Raw genomic sequence first — 27719 nt, 5'->3', positions numbered from 1 at the left:
CTGGCTAGATGTGGGCCAAATCGGGGTATACCCGGTGTGTCCTGTTCCCAGGTTGCCACAGCCTCGTGCTGCCTCTCCAAGTGAGGACTGCTGGGATGACTGCTGAGACCCAGGAGGGCTTCCTGGAGGAGGTGCTAATTGCAGAAATGGCGGGTTCAGGAGAAGAGGTCTCCATGGCTGTTGGTCAGCAATTGGACGCCTCTTGTGACAGGGAGCTCACTACATTCCCAGGCACCCCCCCTTTATTGTGAGACAGCTCTCCCTGTGAGGAAGTTTCTTCATTATGGGCACTCAGGCTGTGTCTCTGGGCTTCCTTCCCCATGGTTCAGAAGGGCTCGGCAGTTGGTCACACCAGGGATTTAAAAACTCTTAGGAGACTTTCTCTTCCTCCTCCTTCCCGTGTCCTACCCGCTGCAGTTTGAGGGCTGTTCCACGGCCCTCGTGGAGATGGTGAGATGGCCATGAAATAGGGCTAGTTCCCAAATGTGCTCTGAAGTCAGCGTGTGGGGTAAGCGAGGCCATGTGGGACCAGCTGTGGTGGCCCGGCATTAGCCTGGGAGTGAAAGAAGTCACTGGAGGTGGGCCCCATGCCTGTGGGGACCCCTTGGGCAGTGCTTCTCTTAGGATGACAGTGTATTTCGTAGTGAAGAAATCCATCCTGAGAAACCACGTCCGGATTGTAGCCCTTAGAGGCCAGATTGGGAGCAAAAGCCAGGAGCTGGATGTGCTGGGGGTTCCTCCTTGATTCTTAGCCCTCGAAACAGCCTATTTCCTCCAAACCTCAGCTCTCCCACTTGTACTGTGGGTGTGCTGATGTTCATCACTCCTGAGCGTCTGATGGATTCATGCTACTTGGAAAACCCACAACATATTGTTGTAACAAGCAGACGCTAATAGAACACCACAGCTCCTTCAAACTCCCAGGAACCTCAAGAGATGGACAATCTGTGTGTCCCCATCTTAAGAAGGAAGAAGCTAAGGCCCAGAGAGGTTAAAGAACTTGCCCAGCGTTGCACGGCCGGAAGTACAGAGCCAGGATCTGAGCTCTGGGGGGCTGGCTCCTACGTCCACACTTGGAGCTCCGACAATATGTTGCCTCTTGGAAAAGTCTGTGTCGAGCACCTTCTTATTCCGGGCAGCCAAGGGCTGTGGTGGAAGATATACAGTGCAAATTCATACCCGTCGCTGGGCCTCCTCGGCTCTTTAGGAAAAGCGAGCGAGAGTCTCAAGCCTCCAGAGAGGTGGCATCAGCCAGGCTTGGCTTCCCCGCGTTGATTCACATGATCGGGTCAGTGTAGCCACAGGGAGTTAGGGCTGGAAAAGGGAACATCCCAGCTGACACTTAACCGGCTTCCGTGGCTGATGTCTGCCCGCCTCTGAGTGAGCACCCAGAATGGACACGTGGCACAGGGGATGCCCGGACTCGCCAGCAGGCTGCACTGAGGGTCCACGGGCGGACCTGAGAGACGGCAGGGGCTCGGCTGGGCAGGAGAGAAGAGCGGGGGCCACCTTCTGGAAACACTCTGCCGGGACAGCCGCATGCTCTTCCCATGACATCACGCTGCCTAAGAACGTGTGAGGCCAGGGATTCTTGGAATGCCTGATTCACCCTGGAGCAAAAATAATACCTTGTATTTATAATGTGCCTTTGTTCCCCAGATGCTCTCTTGGCCTTGATTGTAGTCTAATTTCTGACCAGCCTTGTGACCCCAGGCAGGAATGCAGGCAAGGTGGGGAACTCACCTAAGGGAACACCTCGAGTGGGGTGCTGGTATTCCCATTCTACAGATGGGAATACTGAGAGGTGAGGAGTCTGCCCGTGTGCCAAAGGTGACCGAGAGGTTGGCCACAAGCCCTGGATCACCAGGGTTGTTGGGAGGGGCACCTGAGAAATGCCTGGGCAGCTGAGCGAGACCCGGGGTCTGCCGCGTATACCCCAAAGAAGACCACTCCTCCGCGGCCTTCTGTGCTGCCCCAAGATGGAGGAAGGTGGCCAGAGCCCGCAGCTCCTGCTTCCCTCCCCCAGGGTTCGGCAGCGAAGCCAGAGGGCCACCCCGAAAACGCAACCTCCCAGCCACGGGAACTAGCAGACTGTGGGGAAAGGATTGTTCCCAGCGCAGATGGAAACCCGAGGGCCACACGTGGCTTCTGTGGTTTTCCCCAGACACGGCGGAGCCAAGGCTGGAAGCCGGATTTCCAAACCTCGACTCGGGGCTCAGTCCAGAGCCCTCCCAGGCTTTCCCCTCTCACGGGCCTCAGCTTCCCTGTTCCTCGTGGCCTCCGGCTCAGCCTTTGGCCTTTGCTTCTGCATATCTAGCCCTGCTTCCGCCACACGCTGCCAGCCCGCAGTCCCTGCCCCCACTGGCTTTGGCCAAGGCCTGGGATCCTCTGGATTTGGATTTGGATTTCAGTGACTCAGCAGTGGTGCAGGCTGCCCCGGGCCCTTAGGACCCCGCATCGGGCCTCAAATCCATGAGGCAGGAGAGCGTAGTGGTTGAGGGTACACATTCTGAGGTCAACCTACCTAAATTCAAACTCGGGCTCTGCCTCTTGCAAGCTGTGTGGCCTCAGACAAGTACTTACCTTCTCTGTGGCTCATGACCTCTCTGTAAAATGAGGCTGGCAATAGTCCCTCCCTCTTAGGGTGAGGTGAAAGTCATGCCTGGCACAAGGTCAGTGCTTCATACATGTTAGCTTGTGTTTAGTACTTTTACTCTATGTTCTCAATTATCTCAGTTCCTGTCCCGTCCTTCAGGGCTGCTCTGGGCAGGGCTCAGAAGGGCTGCACTGGGTTTAATGAATGTTCTGCCGGGGTCAGCTTGAAACTCTTAGTAGTTTTGGAACAAGAGGCCCACATTTTCATTCTGCACTTGGTCCCACAAATTATGAGGTCTGTCCTGCCTCTAGGACCAGAGTGTCAGGGACCCCTGTGCTACTCTGTGCTTCCTTTCCCTCATGACTCTTGTCCCTGGTTGTAGCCAGTTACCTTATTTCTGTAATTAATGGATTAGTGTCTGTCTCTCCAAATGGATCCTAAGTTGCATGAGGGCATAGCCCTGTGCCAGGGTCATCGCTGTGTCCCCAGGGCCTGGCACATTGTGGGGCTCACTGGAGGCATGCATGAATCAATGCCCAGCATCCCCCCCACCCCCGCCGCCCCCATTTCCCAAGGGAGATTTGGAGAGGGTCTGCCCCATCCTAAGGAAGTCGTTGCTCTTAAGGCCATACAAGAAGAAGGCACAAGGCCATTCAGTGGCGTGGATGAGGGTATCAGGCTGTAATCACATTAGGAGTCTGAAGAGGGGGGCTCTGGGGAGCTGAAGAAGGCTGTTTGGAGCCCAGATGGGATTAGGAAAGGCATTGAGATACTCCTGAGGGACAGTTGAACAGCTTTGGTCAGTCCACAGCCCCTGCTCCCCTCAGAATGTTCCAGGAGCTCTGTGGCCTTGGGCAAGCCCACTGACACCTCCGATTAACCTCCAGGCAGAGCGGAATCTCAGGACATGTTTAATTAATGAAGCAATACATGAATCAGCCTTGCCTCTCATCATTCGTTTGTACGTGCGCCCTGTTAACTGGAAAAGTCTTTCCTCTGCCTTCAGGGCACAGAGGTACCATTCAGATTAGCCCCTCTCCTTTCCACTCTAGAGCATTCCCTTGGCCAGGTAAACCTTTGGATTCCAAAGCTTTTCCATCCGTGCAGTGAAATACCGAACTTCTTACACGAACCTCGGCCTCAGCCGGCAGAGACCTCAGTCTTGGATTGTTTTCTACCCGGCCCTGAGCACAGGGAGAGCCCCACGGGCTGTTGGAGCAGGAGAGCCAAAAACTCTCCTGGCCGTCCAAGGCCACGGGGGTGTTCCTGAAGCGTGCGGGCACTCCCCTCCAGGGACTGTCCGGGGAGCCCAGTGTGGGGAGCAGGCCTGGTGCTCAGCGAGCCAGCCGGTAATGCGCTGCTCTCATTGCCATGATGGGGATGGCGGCCTGGCAATTACAGGGACATCAGGTGGGGCGGTTCCCCGGCTATCCAGACAGCAAGAAGACCTCAGATGAGTAACCGTAACATCCGGCCGGCCATGTAGCGTTTCAGGCAGGACCTTAGAGTAGAGACACAGATCAGACTTCGGTACAGGCTTCATCACTAACTAGCTGGACAGCCCGAGGGCAAAAGGCAACCTCTCTGAACCTTGGCTTTCTCATCTGTGAAAGCATCGCGCTGTCACTCTGTAATCCTCACAGCCGCCCCTGAGGGTGGCGGCTGACACGGCTGGGAACGGACACAGAGCCACACAGCCGCGAGTGACCCAGCCAGGCTCTGTGCTGGCTGCAATCTCCCAGATACGCCTGCCGAGGAGGGTCCTGCAGAACAGACCCGGCAGATTTACATCATCTCATCCAGCCCCTTGGGCACGGTAGGTGCTCAGTTAATAGAGGCCACCGTGATGCTGGACCCTTTGCTAAGCCAGTGGCGTTTCCCTCCGTTGGCTCCCTGAAGAGGGAAGTAAGTTCCCCTACAGTTTTCCTTAGGAGGCATCCCAGTGTTTTGCAAACAGGGGTGGGCGTGTGTGTGTGTGTGTGTGTGTGTGTGGCCATGACCTTGGTTTCCAGGCCCCACATGCCTGCGCTAAGCCAAGCGGCCCCAGAGCTGCAGAGAACCCCTGTGCCTGCCCCTGTCGGGCTCACCTCCGCTCTCGTGTTGCCCCCGTGGCTGGGACGCGGAAGGTGGGACCCCGGACAGGGCGTGTGTAGGTGGGCAGGAATGGGGGCGCCTAAGCGAGTAATAAGCAGTCATCACTTTTCCTGAAGGCAAGAAATATGAGCCCATGCATAGTTTTAAAACCACTTGCCCTAGGAATTTTGCTCTCAGAAATTTTTAAGCAGACCTACAAATTATGTGGTAAAGTGTCCGACATGGAGAGAACCATAATAAGTCAGTGGCCCTCGGAATATCTAGTTGGGAACAATTATGAAATAAAAAATGAACAGAGAGACGTTTGTCTGCATTTGGACTGCTGCTAGAATCATTCTTTAAAACAAAATCTGAAGTCTTTCTCCCTACACCCACCTCCGAAAATGCAGCTGTGGTGTGGAGAACTTTTTTTATTTTTGTGTTTTTGTTTTTTTTTTTTAATAAAAGAGTGCAGTCTTAAGAGTGAAACAAGACGTCTGATTTCAGAACCCCAAGAAGGAAGAATAAACTAAATGAGTGGTGGAAGAAGCATCCTGATAATTTCCATTCTCCAAAAAAAAAAAAAAAGGCATTATTTCCCAGCAGCAGGTGTTATCAGTAGCACAAATGGAATACTAATCTTCTCTCCTAAGCCATTCCTCTCCCCACTACCACGACCACCGGAGAAAACTTGCCCAGAGACATTAGAACATGACAAGCAGAGAGGGAGGTGGATTTTTGCCCCTTATTTTCGCTTGCAGAACAAAACAAAAAAAAAATGCATGTCTCTTGTGTTTCCAAAACCTGGATCCACACATCCGTGTATCCGGGACCAAATACTTCCCTGCCTGGCCCCTAGGAGCCAAAGGAGCTCATCCCCAGCCAGGCCAAACCTAAACCCACAGGTTTTGGGGTGAGCAGTGAGCTGGCCCCTACAGGAAGGTATCGACGAAACCCAGGGCCAACAAACACAGAAGAGAGAGAAGCTGGTTTGGGCCAGCTCAGCCAGCAACCGCTGACAAATATTTGTGAATGGCCAGAGCAGGGAAGCTTGGGTCTCCATTGTTGAGGACCGAGGCCCAGCCCCTAGTCTTTTCCAGTGGCGAGGGCTCTCTCAGCCCTTTCCCAGGCCAAGGACGTGGGCCTCACGTGGCCATCGCCACAGCAGATACCAGTGATAACTCGGCCCTTCTCTCCTTTGCTGGATCTTAGGGCAAAGGGGATGGACAGGAGGTAGGCAATGGGTGCTGGGCTAGCTGTCAGGCTGGGCACACTCCTGAGGGTGTGGGGAATTTCACCTCCCTGAGCCTCAGTTGGCTGATCTGTAAAATGGGAAGAGAGCCTCTTGACCAGCCTGCACACAGACACTGGTCCCAGCAGTCGGTGGCCCCGAGAACTAATGGGAGCCTTGAACAGGAAGGAGGAAAAAAGAAACAAAAAACCTTCATGCCCATTGCCTCCAATGGTATCTGGCCTCTTTCTTGCCCTCCACCCCCCCCCCAGGGGCCCCCCAGCCAGTCTCCTTTGCCATCCAACCCCATATCAGCAGCCTTTTGACTCCATTGGTCTTGCTTGCCCAGTAGGAGGGGCCCCTTACGTGGTGGACTCCCAGGCCTCCCCTCCCGCCCACAGACAGCACTCTGTGTGCAAAGCAGCTGCTACCCAGGCAGAGCGAGTCTGAGAACACCCACTAAATGCCCGACAACCTGGATATTCTTGGTCACTGCTCTGCTGGCAGAGCTGGCTCCAAGGAGTGGCAAACTAAAATGACTTGGAATTCCAGGCCCCCCAAAATTTCCGGCAAGAACAGGAGAGTCTCAGCAAGACCTGGCTAATTTCTTTCTGAGCCCTTGACCACCAGCCATGTAAAAATTAGCTCCTTTCTCCTCCAGGTGGAGGATTTGATTTGATTTGTTTTGTTTTGATTTGATTTGATTTGATGTGTTTTGTTTTGTTTGGGGGTGGGGGGGGGGGTAAGGAGGATGTTGGGCAGAGAGAGGGAGATCCCTGATAATGGCAAGTAGGAAGCCAGACAGTTTCAAGACAGATGCTGGGAAGGACTTGGTCAACCATCCTTTGGGGGCATTCCTTGGGCCATAGCTGCAGGCACCACAATTTTTCTAAATAAGGATGGGAAAAGTCGTGAGAATCAAGCATTATCTGCCAGGGAATTTCCAAGGTTCTTCTCTGGGCTTAAAAATTACTCATACTCAGAGAACAAAGAGGGTAGAAGGAGAAAGGGTGAATTCTTTGAAAGTAATTGAAAAATAAAAGTAGGGGGGATTCACAAAATGTCACAGGCGTGTGGTTCCTTGAGGAGCTGGGAGGGCCGTGGAATTTCTCCCAGTGGCTCTCCCAGTGTAGGTCAGTCCGTGATTCTCAGGTGAGGGCCGCGGGCTTCTGAGCTGACTTGTGTTTCAGGCATCTGGATTTAGGTCTGGGTAGTCTGAAGGCCAATGGGTGATCCCTGGGAAGAACTGACTCAGTGACTCACTTTGCGGATGGGGCCCCACACTTCCCTGGGCACCTGTGCTCTCTACCCCTGCTCTGCTGTGAATGCAAACTGACAGTCTTCCAGGACTTAAGGCACTGGTCCATTGATGATTACTGTTTTTAGAATGAGTCCATTCTGGAGGGGGGGCACCTGGGTGGCCCAGCCAGTTAAGCGGCAGACTTCGGTTCAGGTCATGATCTTGCAGTCCCGTCGGATGGAGCCCTGCACTGGGCTCTGTGCTGACAGTGCAAAGCCTGCTTGGGATTCTCTGTCTCCCCCTTCTCTTAGCCCCTCCTCCACTCATGCTTTCTCCCTCTCTCAAAATAAATAAACTTTAAAAAAATTAAAATTAGGGGTGCCTGGGTGGCTCACATGGTTGAGCGTCCGACTTCGGCTCAGGTCGTGATCTCGCTGTTCTTGGGTTCAAGCCCCGCATCGGGCTCTGTGCTGACAGCTCGGAGCCTGGAGCCTGCTTAGGATTCTGTATCTCCCTTCTCTCTGCCCCTCCCCTGCTTGCTCTCTGTCTCTCAAAAACGAATAAACATTTTTAAAAGTTTTTTAATTGAAATTAAAGAAAAGAAATGAAAAATTAAAAAAAAAAAAAGAATGAGGCCATTGGGGAGTAAAACTAGATAGAGCCTTAGGTGTGCTGGTAGAGGTGAGGGGTGTTAGAGGAGAAGCCTTTTGCACCCACGTATCGGGACAGCACGGCTTTTTGTACCCAGTATGTACTTCAGACCCAGTGATGAAAAATACCAGGCAGGCCTCATGAGAAGGGCCCAGGGCACACCCGGTCAGCCGGCCTCAGTTCAATGTACCAGGCTTCTACAGATGTTTCTACAATGACTCTTAAATTATTAAAATAAATACAGACAACTAGAAACCCTGAACATCCTATCTAAAACATAAGAGGACTCCAGAAGGTGGAAAGCAGGCAGACTGGCTGGGCACCATGGCACTCGGGCCATGACACGGTGGTAACTTACCAGAGTTTTCTTCCTGGCCTCACAGATCCCAGACTTGGAGGTAAAGAAGTTGGCAACCCAGAAATGCCAGTAGGCCCAGGCAGACCGGAAAGCCCCAACAAAAGCCTGCCCTCTCTCGCTAAAGGACCAGGAAAGGGGCAACCTTCCAAGACAGAAAACTCCTGGACAGTAATGCTCTACTCTAGGCAAACCTCCCAGGAAAAATGTGGGCTCCAGCCTGACCCACACAAGCAGAGGTCAGTGGGCCTGACCCACACGAGCACAGTCACCAGGCTGAGGAGGCGCCCAAATCCTCCACCAGGGTGGGGTCAGAGAGGCCGAGTGAGGAGTTAGGACTCGTCCCTGTGGGGCACTGAGCACCCCTTCCTCTGTGTCAGTGGGGGCCACGTGGGGGCCTTGAATCCCACCCCCATCCACCAGGTACAAGGCTCCACGCACCCCCTCCACCATGGTGTCAGTGGAGGCCACGTGGAGAGTAGCAATATGCACCCTTCCCCTCCCCGCCAGGGAGGCATCAGTGTGAGGGGCCCGAACTCCCAACCCCGCTCCGCAGTAAAGCGGGCCTCCCTTGGGGTGTCACAGAAGGCCCAGTAGGGAACCCGACCTGCACTCCCCACTCGGTAGTAACAGGGCACGGCAACCCTTTCCACTATTGGAAGCAAGGTCAGAGGAAGCCAGCTAAAACAGTTCTCCATGAGCCCAGAGGCTCATAACACAATACTGAAGATGTCCAGGTTTCAACCAGAAATCTCAGAAAGATCTCAACTGAGTAAAGAAAGACAATAAGACACCCATACCAAGATGACAGAAGTGTTAGAATTCTCTGACAAAAGATCTTAAAGCAGCCAGCAGGAAAATGCTTCAAAAGAACATGCTTGAAACAAATGAAAAATTACGTCTTGGCAAAGAAATAGAAGCTATAACAAAGAACCAAATGAAACGTAATAGTTAAACTAAAAACTCAATGCGTGGGTTCAACAGCAGAATGGAGGGACAAGGGAAAGAACCAGTGTACTGGAAGATAGAATAAAAATGATCCATGGGGCGCCTGGGTGGCTCAATCGGTTAAGCATCTGACTTCAGCTCAGGTCATGATCTCACAGTTCGTGGGTTCGAGCCCTGCACCAGGCTCTATGCTGACAGCTCAGAGCCTGGAGCCTGCTTCAGATTCTGTGTCTCCCTCTCTCTCTGCCCCTCCCCTGCTTGCACTCTCTCTCTCTCTGTCAAAAATAAATAAACATTTAAAAATTTTAAGAAAAAGGATCTAATCTGAGCCACACAGAGAAAATAGACCAAAAAAAAAGTAAACTGAGCTTCTGGGACCTGGGGGTCCATAACAGCAAATCTAACATACATGGTCTCAGACTCTAATGTAGAGCAGAGAAAAAATGGGCCTGGAAAATTATCCACAGACGTAATGACTGAGAACAGTTTGTGTGTTGCTGGTGGGAGTGTAAAGTGATACAATCTCTCTGGAAAATAGTTCAATAATTCTCTCTCTCTCTCTCTTTTTTTTTTGTAATGTTTTTTTATTTTTGAGAGAGAGAGAGAGAGACAGCTTGAGTGGGGGAGGGGCAGAGAGAGAGGGAGACACAGAATCTGAAGCAGGCTCCAGGCTCCGAGCTGTCAGCACAGAGCCCGACGCGCGGCTCAAACTCACAGACCTCAAAATCATGACCTGAGCCAAAGTCGGACACTTAACCGACTGAGCCACCCAGGCACCCCTCAGTAGTTCTCTTTTTAAACCAAGTAGCTACCATATGACCTAGTAATGGCACCCCCAGGCACTTATCCCAGAGAAATGAAAACTTAACAAGAATCTGTGCACAAATGCCCATAGAAGCTTTGTGCACTGTAGCCAATAACTAGAACCCACCCAGATGCCTTTTAGCGAGTACATGGTTAAACTCGCTAATACATCCACACTGTGGAACACTACTCAGCAGTAAGAAGGAACAAACTATGGATACGTGCAACGCCCTGGATGAATCTCCAGGGAATGATGGTGAGTGAAAAAAGCCAATCCCACCGGGTTACATACTGTAACGTATGTAACATTACCACCAAGTGGAATTAACAAGGTGCAGCAATTTACATGTACTAGAGGCTCTTGTAACAGATTGTAAATTATTCCATTTATATAACATGTTTGAGATGACAAATTGTAGAAATGAAGACTAGATTACTTACTGCTAGGGGCTCAAGAGGAGGTGGTGGAAGGGAAGTAGGTGTGGCTATAAAAGGGCAACAGGAAGGCATCCTTGCAGTGATGGGAATGTTCTGTATCTTGACTGTATCAATGTCAAAATCCTGATTGCGATCTTGTACCAGAGTTCTGCAAGATGTTACCATGGGAGGAAACTGGGTAGAAGATGCAAAAGATCTCTCTGTATTATTTCTTACCAGTGCACGCGAATCTGTAATTATCTCACAGTAAAAAGTTTAGAAAAATAAATTCATGTTCTTTTAGAAAACACAAGTAAAAAAAGAAAAATCCTCATCCCATCCCCCAGAGTTAACCACTGTTAGCATTTTGATGTGTTTCCTTCCTGATTTTTCTGTGTTTTTTTTTTTAAGTTTTTTAAAATTTATTTATTTTGAGAGAGGGAGAGTGTGCGAGAGGGAGAAAGAGAGCACAGGGGTGGGACAGAGAGAGATGGAGAGAATCCCAAGCAGGCTCCGTGGTGCCAACTCAGAGCCCAATGCGGGGATTGACCCCATGCAGAACTGTGAGATCATGACCTGAGCCGAAATCAAGAGTTGGACACTTAACTGCCTGAGCCACCCAGGCGCCTTTCCTTCCAGATTTTTCTATGCATACAAATATTTGCCTTAAAAAGTAGCACCATGCTACACATAGGACAACACATGCTTTCTTCCATCAACCAGAGTGAAGTCTTAACACCAGGTTCTTAACATTCCACATTGTTTCTCACTGTTAAACACTGCCAGGATGCACAAATTGTGCCTACATCCCTGTGCAAGGCTTTTGAGTATTTCCTTTCGATAAATTGCCACCAAGTGGAATTAACAAGGTGCAGCAATTTACATGTACTAGAGGCTCTTGTAACAGATCGTCAAACTTCCCCCCCCCCAGAAACACCCTAATTTCTACTTCTAACATGCGATGTGTAGTCTTTACCATTTGTGTGGAAACAAAACACTATACACCTGTCTCCCACTTAATAACTTTAATTCCCCTTGAAAACCCTGCCAGGAGGGAAGGCTTTTCAATGGAAAAAAAATTGTTTTCATTAATTTTAATGGAAAAATGATATGTTTAACCTCAGTCCAAGATGCCTCCAGATTTTCACGGATACGAAATTGTCAAGTGAACGTTGAAACAGAGTTTATATAAGTAATAATAGTTTCAAAGTAAATCAATGCCTTTTTTGGGTTCATAAAATTCAGTGCCATGAAGGTCCGCTGTCCCCACCAAAGGGACAGGTCGCAGTTCTCCAGCTGCACATCCCATAAAGTCAGGGCGTGGAAAACACTGGGGGGTGAGCGCAAGAGTGCTTCCAGAGATGGATCAAAATGTTTGGGGTTCATCTCCTGTGCACACCTCAGATTTGTTCCATGGTCATGTTCTCTGGCCTAGAAAATAGTGTGTCCGGTAAATCGGTGAGTCAAATGTCGCGTGTGGGTTAGTCAGCTCGGGCCCCCGTGACAAAATACCACAGACGGGGAAGCTCAACAACAGAATCTTTTTTTCTGAGAGCCCTAGAATCTGGAAGTCCAAGACTGAGGTGTCTTCTTGGTTTGTTTCTTCTGGGGCCTCTCCTCTTGCAGATGTCTGTCTTGCTGTATCTTCACACGGTCTTTCTTCTGTGTCTACATCCCTGGTGTCTCTCTACGTGTCTAGATTTCCTCTTATTATAAGGACACCAGTCCCATTGGATTGAGGCCCACCCTAACGGCCTAACGGATTAACTCAATCCCCTCTTTAAAGGCCCGTATCTTTAAATACAGTCACAGTCTTGGGTACTAGGGATTGAGTATTCAACACGTGAATTGAAGGGGTGGGGACACACCATTGAGTGCATAACAGTTTCTTATTGCATATTTTGTTTGTGGGCTTGGGGGTGAAAATGTCAATGTCCCCCCCCCACACACACACACACACACGCACACAAAGTTGTTGAACAAATGATACAACTTCACAAGAGCCATGATGGTAGAAATTGATTCACAGGATAGCTGTCACCAGATACAGGTCTATGTATGTATCTTCTCCGGAACGTGCGTAGACTGCATTGGGAGGAGTCCCAAAATGGTAACAGGTGCATCACGAGTACAAGCTGGGTGGCTGGGGTCAGAGTCAGGAGGATTCACGATCTGCTCTGACGCATCGTGTGACTTTGGCTCCCCACGCGTGTGCTGATGTGTATTCTAACAAGGGCAGAAAATACGACTCGAACTCAGGGACTGACTTGACCCCTCTGTAATCGCAGGCCCCCCGTCTGTCTCGTGCTGTGCTGTGTCCACAGGCCCTGCCGCGGAGTCGGGCACAGAGGAGGTGTCCAATAAGGGGGTAGACAGAACGAATACATGAACAGCTCCGTGAACTGCTCGCCCAGCGTTTGGACACAGGGACCCTGAACAATCCTCCCAGTGACCCTCTCTGTCTTTCCTCTTCGGTTTGCAGACGGCAGCAGAGGCCTCCGGGAGGGAACAAGCCCCAACAGCATGGTGACCACCAGCCGGTCAGTGCCAAACACAACAGGGACCACCAGAAATCCTACCAGGGGGGCTCGGTGCCTCACCCCTCAGGGAGGCCCACTCATCACGGCTACAGCCAGAACCGGCGCTGGCACCACAGCAACATGAAGCACCCGCCAGGCGACAAGGGGGAGGCAGGCGCCCACCGCAATGCCAAAGAGACCGTGACCGTGGAGAGCCCCAAACTTGAGGATGCCCTGGGGGACACCGGGCACGGCGGCCTCGAGCCCCCCCGCAGCCCTGATGCCCCAGCCTCAGTGGCTTCCGAGAGGCTGCCCCCACTGCAGCCGGGGGGTCCAGAGGCCGAGACAAAGCGTAAAGACAGTATTATTCCCGAGCGCATCGGGGAGCGGCCCAAAATTACCCTGCTCCAGTCTTCCAAAGACAGGCTGCGGCGAAGGCTGAAAGAAAAGGTACCGGTAAATGAATTTTCGTTGTTCTCTTGTACCAGGGAAGACATCGTGAGGTAGGCACTTTGGTAGGCGGGCTCGGGTTTGAGGCGGCCACCACTGCCTCAGGGACTGCTGGCCACCGGAGGACTGGCCCGTACGTGAACCCCCTCCGGCACATTCCGGCTCCTCACCTTCTGGTCCCCCAAGAGGCCGAGGTGGGCATTGGGCACCAGCCCGCAGCCTGGGAGGGAAGGGGAGGAAGAAGCATGTACCTGAGGGGGATGGGAAGCGTGCAGAGAAGCCTTGGTTCTTGCCTCCAGCATTTTCTGGGGTCCAACACTGCCCTGACAGTGCTAAAGGGCATTTGGGAAAGACCGGGAGCTTGTACAATAAGGACGGATGCTTCCCCCCAAGGTAAGCTCCGGCCAGCTGTGGTCCCCGCCAGGGTCAAGAGCAAAGGTGAGTTGGGCAGAGTGCGAGCGGGTCTCGATTTTGCCATTCTCCTCCTTGATCCGCCAGCGGCCCAGGAGGCGTCTAAGGGACAAAACTGAAGGAGGCCCTCAACCCCAGCCTCATACGGGTGCCGACTGTGCTCCGACACCAGCCCTGAGAGGAAGGGCCTTCGTAACTGTTGCCCCCACCCCACCAGCCTCTCTTTCTTCACTGTATCCTGACCGTGGCCCCCAGAGCCTGGTTCGCTGATTCAAGGGGACGTGTCCCTGAGCCTCTAGCAAAGGGATAAGGCTATGTCAACGGCAGCATCGTGTCCACTGTGCTCACCCTGGCCCCCCTTCCCTGCCAGGGATGCAGGAAAGGTCACCTTGGAGAGGAACTGCTCCTGAGAAAGGCCGGCCGGCCCCCGGCCCTCCCCACAGAGTCCTCATTGTGGGGCTTCTGCGGAGCTCGAAGCTCTGGGCTTCTCTCTGGCCTCTCACTGCTGCTTGCTTTCCTCCCCCTTTGGCCTGAAAGGCCAAGCCCAGGTCCACACTCGGGCAGGACAAGGCAGGTCAGACCCCTTCCCCAGCCAATGCCTGACGCTGCACCTGCGTCCTCCACAGCCCTGAGCTCCCGCCCCACTGCCCCCGGTGGGGGAAGCAGCTGTGAGGTCCAGAGGGAGAGCCTCCCTCATTGCCTTCCTTCTCAGAGGTGGGAGCCTGGAGACCAGACCTGCGTGGTGACAGTGCGTAGGGTCCTCCTAAAGACCCGCCGAGACACATTCCTCAAAGCCCGGCCACAGAGAGGGGATTACTCACTAAGTTCCCTCCAGTCCTACTAAATGTAGCTGGTGCTTTAGGGCCCAGCAAACCACCTGCTGCTCCTCACTCTGCCTTTGACTGGCTGGGTGACCTTGGACAAGTCCCCTAACCTCTCCGAGCCCCAGTTGACTCATCTGTAAAATGAGAGCAACACCGCATACTTTGCAGACAGGCCACGGCATGCATAAAGACCTCCTGGGTGGTTCTTACTTTATATACTGCCCGGGGCCCAGATGGTGGGGCAGTGGGGTGGATAAGGAAGGGATCAGAACGGGTAAGATAGGTCCATAGCACCCATACACGGGTTTCGAGCACTCCCCTTAGGTGAGGCCTCCCGGATTCCCAGAGCAGGAGGACATTGGCTAAGGCCATAAGTAGGGCTCAGGGGAAGCTCGACATCATCCAGGCGCCGCATCTTCCCAGGAAGTAGACTGAGGCCCAGAGAGTGAAACCGCTGCCCACAGCCGTACAGCTAGAGGCAGAAAGCAGGTTCGAGAACTCTGGTCTGTGCCTCCCGGCCTAGAGCTCTCCTGGTTGGGAATAGGAGGGCAAGCGCGGGACCCCACTTTCTGTCCCTGACCCTGCCCTTCTTCCCTGATCTCCCATCCCAGTAGGTAGGGCAGTCACATTCTTGGCCACCCATCCATTGTATTTGAATAAATACTTTTGAGACTATCACATCTGTCCAGGCCCGGTCTGCGTGCAGTGAACCTTCTTAAAGGTGTAGAGTTCGCTGTCTGAAATTTCCTTCCTAGAAGTGCCCGTCCATTTAGTGGCACACTGGAGGGCTCCCCGGGGTATAGCGTTTGTTACAGAAGGCCAGCACAGTCTCCACAGGACATAAAACCAGGGCCATGTTTATCCGGATCCGGGAGCCTGGAAAGCAAGGTGGCCATTCCGTGGGCACCTTTTACCAATATAGCAGACATTTTGAATACTTTCCTCCTTCCTGCCCTCGTTTTCTCTTTGACCCAGTTTTTTGTTTTGTTACCTTATTTCACCTTTTACAAGCCCCATTGGGTCATTCCTAGCTTGAGACCTTCGATGGGCACGTACACAAACAGAACCAATATATGTGGGAATCCTGGGTAAGAGCTAGAACTTGCAAGAAAGATCAGCCCCTAAGAGCCAAGTTAAAAGGTCAGCAGAGGGCCTTGGTGGTTGGGGGTCCTAGGTGGAGGTCAGCATTCCCAGAGGGACCAGACCTCAGGTTCATGAAGGCAGGGCTGGGTCCTTGCTGGGGGCAGCAGGCCTCCCTCCACTGGCCACCCCCAGTGGTATCCTCGGCTCCACTGAGGCACGACTCAGTTTGTCTCCCACGCCCCCAGGACGAAGTGGCCGTGGAGACCACCAACCCTCAGCAGAACAAGATGGACAAGTTGATTGAGATCCTCAACAGCATGCGGAACAACAGCAGTGACGTGGATGCCAAGCTCACCACCTTCATGGAGGAGGCCCAGAACTCGACCAACTCCGAGGAGATGCTGGGAGAGATCGTCCGGACCATCTACCAGAAGGCCGTGTCCGACCGCAGCTTCGCCTTTACGGCCGCAAAGCTCTGCGACAAGATGGCACTCTTCATGGTGGAGGGGACCAAGTTCCGGAGCCTACTCCTCAACATGCTTCAGGTAACCGGACACCGACAGCTGAGCCTCCCCTCCCCCGCCCCGCCGCGCCCGCCAGTGGGTTATTACTAGAGAGAAGGCTGCAGATTCTGACCACAGTTGAACTTTTCCCAAGTTCCACCCTTGCCCGATTAATTATAGAAAATAAAAAGGCACTTGAGGGGCACGGGATGAGTGGCCGGATTTGCGTGTGTTTGTGTGAGTGATCCATGGTTACAGTGGACCAATATACTTTTATAGGTGTTTCGTGTTTAACCAGCCTTTCCCTCTTTCTATTTCCACGATAAGAGAGCTGATCCTTGCTCTTCACCAGTGTCTGTGCTTTGACCTCTCCGCGTCCGAGCAGACGTGAACCGGGTGTAGACTTCACCTTTCCTCCTCCCGCCCCGGACCACCACCCCCAGGCCCTGGAGGTGGTGTGGCTGGAGCTGAGCAGAAGGTGCAAAGGCTTTGAGCAGGAGAGGTGTGATCTTCTTGCCGATACACTGGGCTTCCTGAAACCACTCTTAGGGCAAAAGGGAAGTGTGGCGACCTAAGACTGTCTTGTTCCTCGGTGCCTTCCGGCTCAGAATCCCTCCTCCCCCGCTTTTCGCTTCTTCCTCCGTGGGTTCCCCGCATCCAGTGCTGGTTTCGTGACCGTGAGCGTGTAGTGTCAGTATGGGTGTGGGTGCGCAGACTAAGGCCAGCGCCGTTCCATCCCACGAGCCAGGGGCCGATCCCTGCCCTTCTGTCACAGGTGCTAGCAGGTAAACTGGTGGCATCAGAGGAGAGGTAGCTGGTGGCCCGGCATGGCCACCATGGCTGGGGCCTCTTGGCCGGAGAAAAGTCTTCTGTAGTGTGACTTTGTACCTTAGGCTAGTTGAGATGTGAATTGAGTTTCCAGCCCAGGTGAGGTGAGACTAGAGCCTGGCGGTTCGGAAAGCAGGGGTGCAGAGCGGGCAGAGACCACCTGCGGGTCTGTCTGAACAAGGGCGACCGTGTGACAAGTCATCCAAACTACAACCGTCCTGAGAGTCGCGAGGGCTCTGTTTGTAATTACGCCCAGACACCAGGCGTAAACCAAGGCATGTGGTCGCCTTGGTCTCAACCACCTGGTTCGAAGTCTAAGGTCTCCTCCTAAAAAACAGGGAGGAGGGAGCCCCCTCCCCCCCACATGCTGCCCACAGGGCTTCCATCCCCGCCCTCCTCCCCTCTTCCTGGGGAGAGCCTGCTCACTGCAACCCGAGCCCTCGCTGGCCAGCCTGGCCTGTTTCTTTCCAGCTCCGGGCCCCGATCAGGTTCCCATTCCTGGATCGCCCACGCTCCCCTGGTGACGAATTCCCGTATTACCTGAGGGATTTGCACATCGGGCATGTTCCTCACGGGCCGGAATGTCCTGGGAGAGTGTGGAGGGTGACGGCCGGGAGCGGCCTGTCTGCCACGTCCTGCCAAGCATGAGGGAGTCAGGGCCGGGATCGGCCATTCGCCTTGGATTTAGATCTTTTTCCGAGAAGGGCCAGGATAGGACAAGACTTCTAGACAACGGCTGCCAGCTCCAAGTAACCTAGCCAGAACCAGTGGCGGACAGACATACAGGGCGTGCGGACGAGACGCACCCAGCTGGGAAGGGCAGCTGGCCGCAGGGGCCGCCCAGGATCCTGCCCGGGTCAGGCATTTCTTCCAATGACCTGTGGTTAGAGCAGCCTTGCCCACGGTGTCCGGCAGGGCATCAATCCTGGGAAATGCTCAACCACAGAAAGGGCTCCGTGGCGCGCCCGCCTCTCCGTCAGCCACAAAGTGGGCTGGCTCAGCACAGCAGGAAGGGAACCTGTTTGGCCACACCGAACTCAACAGAGTCTCCTTTGCATCCCCCAGCTAATAACTTCTTCTGGAGTTAGTATGCCGAGAGGCCTGGTTTGGCAAACACGAGCTCAGGGCAAGAACACTATCCTGAATGCCGGGAAACAGGGCTTTCCGACCTGATTCAGGGGTCATCAGCTGGAACTGGACCTCTGCGGCTCCCGCTGGGACGTGCGTGGCTTGGCTGCTTGACGCCCATCAGGGGACCTTGCGGTTTTGCGCTGCCGGCGATGAGGCGGGGGCCTTGAGGAGGGGCACGAGGGGCCCCACGCAAGCCTCCTCCTCCCTCACTTTCCCTGGGCCCTTCCACTGCAGGAAACAGTCCCGGGTGCCCCTAGTCCTCAGAAACCTGCCCACCCCCTAGTGTGCCTCAAGGACAGGTACGTCATGTGCTTTGGGAGACGGCCCTACTGATGCCATCTTGTCCCTGGAGCAGAGGAGGGCTCTCAGCCCCACATCTGCCACTTGCCTGGGTAGAGCACTTGTGGATTAGGTATTTAGAAACCTAAATGTCCCCCGTTGGCCCCCACTCACCCCGTCTTCACCACCCGCAGCCCCAGCTTTTGCGTAAGCTAAGGAGAGAACCCCTCGAAGGGCTTGAGCCAGACGCTCACTTTCAAGGCCCTTCAGGCTCCCATGGAGGGCAGACTGGATGTGCGCGTGTGCGGCTGCCCCGAGCTCCTGACGGATCAACTCCCTGACTGCGAGGCCCAGAGGAAACCACCCCCCATGGGTCTGATTGGGCCTCCTCGGGCCCTGCTGCTTCTCCCAGCCACTGAGGAGGGGACAGATTGAAGTCAGCTTTCCAGGCAGCATGATTGATTCATGGCCATTCATCACCCCAGACTCACAAGGTACAAGAAAAGAGGGAAGTAGGCATGGGTCATCAAACCCCACTTTCCTTCTTAAGGCCCACAGGGGTGTCTTTTTTTTACTTGCCTTCATTTTCTGGCAAACCTGATTTGTATCCCCTGGCAGACAGCCCCAGCCCGGCCCCCAGAGCTCTCCCCTTCCCTCTCTCCCTCTGTGGTTCACTCTCCACTCCATCCTCTTACAGCTCACCGGGTCTCCAGCCAGCCCCCTTCCGTGGCCTCTGAGATGCCCCACCCCGTCCCCCGCTGTGGTCAGTTAGGCGGCTTCCTCCACATCAGAGGCCCGGCTTAGTGATGCTGGCCGCAATGTGCCAAGGGTGTGAAGCACCCTGTGAACTCAGCTCTCGGCATTGGCTTTGGGTGTGCTCCTTTTTGCTGCCCCAGGTTTCAGCAGCGGGAGCTGGCGGCATAGGGGGAGAGGCGGGCTCTGACGTAGAGGGTGCTGTGGCAGAGGTGGGAGAGCTGCCCCCCAAGCTGGGGCGCAGACCCCGTGGAGCGTAACTGGGGCCAGGCGGAGGTCAAAGGACCTTTCACCCTTCCCAGCCAGACTCAGCATCGTCAGCTCCAGGAACCCACAACACTGCCCTCATGAGCCATGATGATGCCAGGGACCCTAGGGTTTCAGTAGACCCCCTGTCACCAGTCCCACAGCCCAGAAATGGTCCCCAATTTTTACATCAAAACCGAGTCTTTTTGCCTTAAACGTGGTCCTTTCCCTAGTGTTCTTGTAAACAAAATTCTACTTATTATAATAACCGACATTTCTTAAATGCATCAGATCAGTGCCTCTCATCAGAGCAGCGCTTCTCAAACTTGAACGTGCTTTTGAATCACACGGGATTTCATTTAAATGCAGATTCTGGTTTGGAAGCTCTGAGTGCAGCCCGAGAGTTTGCAGGTCCAGCACGTTCCTGGGTGCTGGTGGCCCAGAGACCTCACACTCTGAGTAGCAAGGCATTGTATCGGATGACTGATGGTTTGTCGGTGATGGCTCAGTGTCACAAATAGGCCAACTGAGGCACAGTCTTTTATCGGTGTGATCGTGCAATGTGGGAATCTGGCCTGGCAATGGTGAGTTTCAGCCATCAGGTTTTCGTTAGGCCAGTGGTTCTCGGCCTAGCTGCTCGTGAGAATTGTATGGAGAGGAGCTTGTAAGATACACTGTTGCAGGCGTCCTACCCCAGACCGGGCGAATTCCATTCTCCAGGGACAGGCTGGCCTTCCTTTTGAAAGAACTCCCCCGTGATTCTGCTGTGTAGCTGGCCGAGCACCGCTGTCAGGAAGACACTTCAGAGATGCCCTGACTGTGCCACTGTTGTCACTTACGAACCAGCTGGCCCTGCCTGTCATCCCGTGAGCCAGTCGAGAAATTTGTACCAGGTACTGGACTCTTTGCTGAGTAATGTGGAAAGACGCGGAGCTCGAGCTGGTGGGAGAACACCAAAGCAGGAGACGGGGCAGCTGAGACAGTCCCTTCGCCTTGCCTGGCCTCGGGTTCCCCTCCGGGCAGTGAGGAAGCTGTTCTGGGTCACCCCGGGGGCCCTTTCTTATACTCCTCTCCCCCATTCTGGGGCTCCTCCTGGAGCACCTCCACACTAACCAAGTCATCCCAGTGGGAGCCCAGAGCTGCCTCTCCTCGCCACTGGCCCTACTTCTCTCTGTCCTCAGATTGTCTCCCCACGTCCTTTTTCTTTTCCTTGGCCTCCGACGTTTGTCAGGGCAGTGATCGTATGTTCCAGGAGAAGGACCTCACTCTCAGCCCACGTTGTCGGGAGTGGGCCAGAGGCCGGGCCACCCAGTAAAAGCTGGGAAGTCGATTTGTTTCATTGCCCAGCCCGCCTCACTCCCCCTCTCCCACCCAGCCCCTGACTTCGTGTTTGTGGGGTTCCACACCCACTAGAGTGTGTGCGTGGGTGCTTTCTGACTTCCGGGGGAATATGGGTTGCCCAGGACCCCTGGGTTATGGAAGTCACCAAAACTCTCCTTGACCGTCACCAGGGAATAGTGGAATGATAATAGGGCAGAGGGGTGGCGGGGGAGGCTCCAGCTTCACCCAGGGAAGAATGAGCATGCCTCTTTTATGGGACCTTTGGAATGAGAGGAATTGGAGGCCTGAGCCCCCTCCACCCGGCACTGCCCTGTCACCACCCCAAGCCTTCCACTTGGGCTCAGGGAGTGCTCCTTCTCCGAGATATGCCTGGGTAGTACAAGTTCAAGCCCTCCTCTGTTGAAATGTGTGTGCCCTGTTTAGCCAAGAGGTGTCTGCATCTGAGCTATGCAGAGCGAAGTATTATTAGAGCAGGCATCAGTGTGTCTGTAATTGACCCCAGCTCTCCCTAGCAACCGTTGCCAACAACACATCTAACAGAAGGATGCGATACCTTTTTTGAAAAAAAAAAAAAAAAAAAAAAAAAAACAACTCATCCCAACTCAAGTCGTAAACACAGCGGGGCTGTTGTGAAAAAATGCCAACTCGGAATCTGGCATCTGACCAGATTTCAAAATAAATTGCTCTCCACCAGCACCTTCTATAAGATTGTCTTTTAAAAAGCTGGCCTCAAGCTAGAGAGCAGATAAACCCTTGTGTTTCAGGCGAGGTCACCAGTAAGCACTGTGTTTGGAGCTTTTGAAACACGGAAACTCCACTGGGTGGTGCCTGGGGGCTGCACAGGGCTTCTGTGGGGTCTCTGGGAGTGGCTTCAACTGTGGCTTTAGGCCCAGAAGATACACTCAAGACTCCCTGGTCTGGCTGCTGTATCAGTAAGTCAGAACATAATATGCGTCTTCAGGGTTTGAGTGACACATACACCCTATTCCTGCCCCATTTCTCTCAAACTCTGCCCCCTGTCTTGGTCCCACAGTTGCTGGCTTGGGGCCAGCACTGGCACTGGGCCATCCCTCTAACTCCACTCATCAGAGAGAACCTCCTTCTCTCCTGGTTATCTCAAGGTTTTGGGAAAATGAAACTTGTTCCTCTCCACTTGGAGCCTCGAGTTCCTAACTCCCATCTTTTACAGGGGGGAGGGAGGAGAGGAGCTAACACTGATTCCTGGGGTTGTAACCAGTTCTAAATGTCAGCTGCTCAAGAGCAGAAGTCCTGGCTGAGTTAGCATTGGTCCCCAGCTCCTGGCCTCATGACTTGGACGTAGTAGGTGCTCGGGAAATGCTCGTAGGGGAAAGACGGAGCCCTCAGTATTAGGCCCCAGTGCTCCCTGGTGTATGATGAGCTTCTCCACTCCTGAGCACCTTGTGAGTGAATGCCAAGACTCTCTCCGAGCCGGGTTCCGGGGCAGGAATCTTTCCCCATGTTCACAGATGAGAAAAGTGTCTCAGGAGAGCTACGAGCTTTACCCAAAGTCATAGGGCTGAATGAGAGCCACCAGCCCGGCACCCTGGCTCCCATGCCACTGCCCAGATAAGGTGTAAGGGCCAGAAAGTTGGGAAAATCAGGAATCTGTCTCATGAAGCTATCCGTGGGGATTCCAAAATCCACCCTTCTGGAATAATCCCACTGCCTTTCCAGCAGTCTCTGAGTCTGAGCTTTTTCTGGGCCACTGGAGGGCTGGGGGTGTCTGAGGAAACACCTTTACATCGCCATTTGCTTTATCCAGATGAACCACACAGCTGCTATTCCTGAGGTGAGGCCCGGTTCTCCCCCTTGAACCCTCTCTCTCTGCTTAGACCTCCCTTACTTCTGCATGCCCACCGCTGAGCCGACGTGCACTCCAGGCATGTAAACTAATTTTACTGTTGGCCCAAGCCAGGCATACCCAGGGATAGAAGCACATTGTTCTGTGCATTCCAGAGCTTGAGCAAAGCCCTGGGCTGTACCCACCCCGAGTTCCCCTCCACTGGTTGCTAGAAATCAAGAGGGGATAAAGCAAAGGGCTCACAGGCAAACGCAGGCAGCTTTCCCTGTGGGCAGATTGTGGATGGTGTTTGCAAAGACCCACAAAAAGGTCTTTTTCTCTTAAAAAAAAAAAAAATGTCGCCCCACCTGCTGGCTGGTGTCAGCACCCTGAGTCATTCTGCCCATGCTGAAGTCCTTGCCCTGTGAGGGCCATGCGGAGTCGGCACACGCATTCCCCCCAAATGGTGGGCACCAGGCAAGCCTGCCTCGCGTGTCACGGGAGACCCCAGGACCTTGACTTTCTGCAAAGGAGGCTGCAGCAGGCACAGCTACCCCACCAGGGAGAGCCGGTGCTTGGCTGATACCAAAGGTCCAGTCCACCCTACCGGAACCAGAGACAGCTACTTGTTGCCCACGCTTGCTCTGGAATGAGCAGATCGTACCTTCTTTCTGGCAGCCCTCATTTCTTCCTCTCAACAAACACGTAACGAAGCCTTTGCTGGCTACCTTCCACAATGGCAGAGCCCGTATATGGGTCATCTCTGCTAACCTGCCCACCCCTCTGGTCCTCTTCTCCCACTTGGTGCAGGTAAGGGTAGCGTCCAAAGCCTGAGTGTCTTTTTTCGAGGCTCCAGCTGCCTCTGACTGTTCAACATGGTGTGGAGTAGAGGGGAAGCAGGAGGTGGCTTCCAAAAGTGCTGAATCTAAGGCCCCGTCTAGAACTTTGGAATACTGAGTGGGACAGAAGCCGCCTGTAATTTTGACAGGAAGAAAAAAAGCAGTTTGAAATTTTAATTGGAACATAAGCAGAGAGAAGAAAGTGATCATTGACCCTCAGTAAGTCCCAGAAGGAGCCCAGAACAGCAGCTTGCCCATTACGGTTTTCTTGTTGGAGGCTGTGTCCCCTGGTGCCTTGGGAGCAAAGACTGTGTCCTTGTCATCCTTGTGTTCCCCGCCCCCCCCCCCCCACTACCGTGCCGTCCCGTAGCAGGTACTCAGCAAGCATCAGATGGTTGGTTCAGGAGTTCAGCCTAGCGGGGACAAAGGAACATTGGTGGCAACAGAAGGGAATAGTTCAGTGTCCTGCTCCCGCCCATCTCTGGGCCAGGGGAACTTTACCCGAGTCAGGGATTATTTCACCATCACCTGTGTTTCTTGCCAGGCCGTGTCCTCCTCCCTGCACAGCCTCACCCCCACCCCCGGCTTCATTTTCCCTGCTAAATCCCCTCATAGAACTTGGCTGGGCGCTTCCCCGTCTGAGGCTGCCATGCCGAGGCAGGCCCTGCCGATAAGTGGGTTATCGGAGAAGGCCAGCTCAGGTGTCCTGGGCCCCAGAGGGTCACCCCTGGCTGGCTGGCGGCTCACCCCCAGCACCTCCTCCTTCCCCCTTCCCAGAGCCAGGCCAGCAGGAGACAGCAGATCCTCCCCGCAGCTCAGCGAGCGCCCGGCCCCCAGCCGCCGCTGGGAATCTGAGCTATGCTAAGCCGCTCCAGATCACGGCATTGCTGCCCTGCCCAGGCACGGCCGGCCCAGACAGGGCGCCTCTACCTGCCGTGGCCGCCTCTGGAAAGCTGGCACTGCCTGGGCCGATGGAAAAAATCTCCCTGCAGGTTATGTAACTGCTCACCACCCTGTCCCTGGCTCCCCAGGGAGGCTCCCCAGCCACCACCAAGGAAGAGGGGCCCTCCCCAAGGCAGGGAGGGGATGGCGGCCGAAGGTCATTCTTTCAAAGAGAAGTAAATAGTCTTGAGGGATTGTCTAAGCTCCTCCTCAAGGAGTCCCCAGGACTGCTGTTCCCTATGGCTTGCAGAGCTCAAAGGCCCACCCCAGCCGCATGGCCTAGCAGGGCGAGGAAGGCTTGCCAAGGGAGCTGGGCTCCGCAGGAGGGGCTGAGAAGCAGAGAGGGAAGGAGGGTTTTATGGTTGGCTTGTTTGGTTTGGATTGGTTGGTTGTTTTTGTTTTTTTTTTTCATTTGGCCTTGTTTTCTTATGATAAAGTATATGCAACATAAAATGTACCATTTGGGCCATGTTTTAAGCGCACAACTGAGTGGCACCGAGCACAGCCAGAAGGTTGCACAGCCACTGCCACCATCCACCCCCAGAACCTCTCATCGTCCCAAACAGAAGCCCTGTGGCCGCCAGGCAGTAACCCCCCGGCCCCCCAGCCCCCTCACCTTCTATCAACATGGCTCTCGTGCTCTTACACGTATCCCACAGAAGTGGGATCATAAAATAGCCGTCCTTCTGTGTCTGGCTTATTACACTTAGCAAAACGGTTTCGAGGTTCATCTACGCAGGAGCATGTGTCAGAACTTCCTTCCTTGTCCCGGGCGAATAATATTCCATGGGTGTGGTTACACCACGTTCTGTTTATCCATTTATCTGTTTATCGATGGGCACTGGGGTTGTTTCCTCTCCTGGCTTTCGTGAGTAGCACCATCATGAATGTGTACGTACAAGTATCTGTTTGGCCCCTTCTTTCAATCTTTTGGAAAATATACCTAGAAGTAGAATTGCTGAATCACGTGGAAATTCTACTTTTAACTTTTTAGGAACTGCCAAACTGTTTTCTGGGAGGTTCGTTTTTGATGGGGGAAATATAATGAGTGAAGACCCAAAGAAATGGTGCAGGTGAGGGACAGTGGGGAGACTGGCCTGCAGTCAAGGTGTAAGTGGAGAGCTGGAAGAAGTCCATAAGGTGGAACAAAAGGGTTTGGACTTTATGAAGTTGGACCAGGGAGCCCTTGTTGGTTCTTGAGCTGTAGCATGCCCAGGTTATCTAAAAATCACAGAACAGGGGCGCCTGGGTAGCTCAGTCGGTTAAGCAACCGACTCTTGATTTGGGCTCAGGTCTTGTTCTCATGGTTCGTGGGTTCGAGTCCCACATCGGGCTCTGTGTTGATAGTGTGGAGCCTGCTTCCGAGTCTCCTTCCCTCTCTCTCTGCCCCTCCCCTGCTCATTCCCTCTCTCTCTCTCCCCCCCCCCACTGTCTCTCTCTCAAAAATAAATAAATAAACATGTAAAAAAATTATTTTTTAATCCCAGAGCAGCATGGACCTGAAGGCAGGACCTATAGAGTACCCACCCAACCCATTCATCCTGTAGATGCGAGACCAGAGGCCCAGGAAGGTTAACAGAAGCTGTGCTTTGGGAAGACGCGTGTGATGGGTTATAGGATGTTACTCTTGGAAATCTCTTACATTAGAGAACCAGGGGTTTTAGGTGGCCACAGTCGTCTCTTTGTAAAGAGAGCACACGCAGATTGGAGCCCTCCCCTCAGAGATCTAAGCTGCGGGGGGCAACGCCTCGTTCCCCCGCCCTCCCCCCCAGAGCCCACTCCCCAGCCCTTGGTGCATGGAACCCTCGCATTCCAGCCACCCCCCCACACACAATCCAGAGGCTGGAAGCTGGGGTTGCCTGCCGCGGGGCCAGCGGGCCAGCATGAGAGATGTACCATTCTTCCTCTGCTCTCCATCCTTCTCAAGTGCCAAGAGCTTCAAGAGCAAGGAGTCAGTAGAGAATCTTTAAACTGAGGCCCCCATATGAACAGGCTTCCTAGCCAAGGGCACGTGACCTCTGTTCCAGTGGGGGCACGGAGCACGTAGCCACCTGCCGAGAGAATGAACAGGACTCTATCCAGTCTGTCCCCCACCCTTGCCCACCCCACCCCCGCGCCCTTCCCATGCTGCTCCCGCACATCTCCCCTCCCCACTCCTTCCCCTGTCCCTGCGCGCATGGGCTGTGTTCTGGATGCCTGGTGTGGGTGAGGGTGACTTATCAAGTTAGGAGTTGGGGGCACAGAAAAAGGACGACAGGACAGTGATGTAAACGGCCAGCAAGGGGGTCACACTTGGTTTGAACTCGCTGCTTTCAGGGCAGCTGGCTTGCATCTCCCTAGACAGATAAGAGGTCCCTGTAAGTGGACAGAAGTCTTCCCAGCTCCCCTCCAGATGGCCGCTGAGCAATCACCGGGCATCTCGGAATACAGAGTGCAATGCAAGGAAGCAGGTGGGGGGTTTTCTGTGCCTCCATTGCTTCTGGGCCAAGGGGCATCGTGAGAACAATGCAAAACAATGAGAGGCCCCGTTGCTAGTTTCTCCTAGACTTTTCCCCATTTGGTGCATCTCTGTCCAGAAGACATGGTGACACTCAATCATGAAACAGAGGCTGGATTGTATGGCCCCTCAAGGTCACCTTCCAGCATAGGAACTCTGGGGGCAGCCTCAGAACCATCAACCCAGGAAGTGCACCCTTCATCTGGGAAGTGAACCCAAAGTTCAGAATCAGGGCTCCCTGTGCCCTGAGTCTCCATCCCTACGGCCTCATGCCTGGAGTTGAGTCTCCAGGGAGAAACAGTCCCAGCCCCTTCCTGGCCCCACCTCAACCCCAGTTACAGCCAACAGTGCCAGGAAGAGGGTGGGCTGCCCCTTTAGGGGAGCAACTTACGCCTTTGGTGTCCTTCCAGATACTAGTACACAGAGGGCAGTCATCTCTGACACGTGGAGACAGACATGCTCGGTCAAGAGCAGTCCCCTCCTGGGGTGGCCACCCAGCCCTGGGGAAGCCCCTTGCCTCCCAGATCAACCTACTGTTGACAGTCCCAGCTACGACTAACCAGGTTCCAGAGAGGTTGCGACACCATGTATGTACGTATGGCCTGGATCATTTGCATCTGGACCGACGAAGCAGAGAGGACCCAAGAGTCACCACGCTACCATGTAGTGCCCAGATGGGCCTCTGAACAGGGGTGATACCCAAGTGGGGGTAGCATAGGTGGGATTTGGGGCTGGCTGGACTCCATCGAAAGCTTCTGGATATACCTGTAATCGGAATAAGCCTATTCTTGAGCAGCTGCATATAAATCAGAGCTCCACATGTTGGACTTGCCACCGACCCCCAGAGACGGTAGTTATTGCATTACTCTGGGTGTTGAAAACATCTGACGAAAGGAATAGTGTCTCTAATGCAGCGTAGAAGCAGAGTCACCTGGGACTCGGCCTGCAGGCCACAGA

At 53.7% G+C, this 27719-nt stretch overlaps 1 protein-coding gene across 7 annotated transcripts in view; it reads left to right on the top strand.

Annotated features, from left to right (window-relative positions):
- CTIF (cap binding complex dependent translation initiation factor) overlaps positions 1-27719 on the top strand; it is a 296266-nt gene that overhangs the window by 190538 nt on the left and 78009 nt on the right. For 6 of the 7 annotated variants that reach the window (XR_006963284.1, XM_047086231.1, XM_047086233.1 and 3 more), the window contains 2 exons: positions 12798-13290; positions 15848-16147. Coding sequence is in view for 6 of the 7 variants with exons in the window: in XM_047086231.1 (XP_046942187.1) it covers positions 12798-13290; positions 15848-16147 (793 nt within the window). In the remaining variant the exon portion in view is untranslated. The remainder of the gene's footprint in view (positions 1-12797; positions 13291-15847; positions 16148-27719) is intronic. The other variant, XM_047086235.1, reaches the window with a different exon arrangement.

Source organism: Lynx rufus, unplaced genomic scaffold, assembly GCF_022079265.1.
Source record: "Lynx rufus isolate CCGP_SWC_20201006 ecotype Redwood Valley unplaced genomic scaffold, mLynRuf1.p SCAF_20, whole genome shotgun sequence".
Lineage (NCBI taxonomy): Eukaryota > Metazoa > Chordata > Mammalia > Carnivora > Felidae > Lynx > Lynx rufus.
The sequence above is the reverse complement of the archived record's forward strand: the minus strand, read 5'-3'. Positions and strand labels throughout refer to the sequence as shown.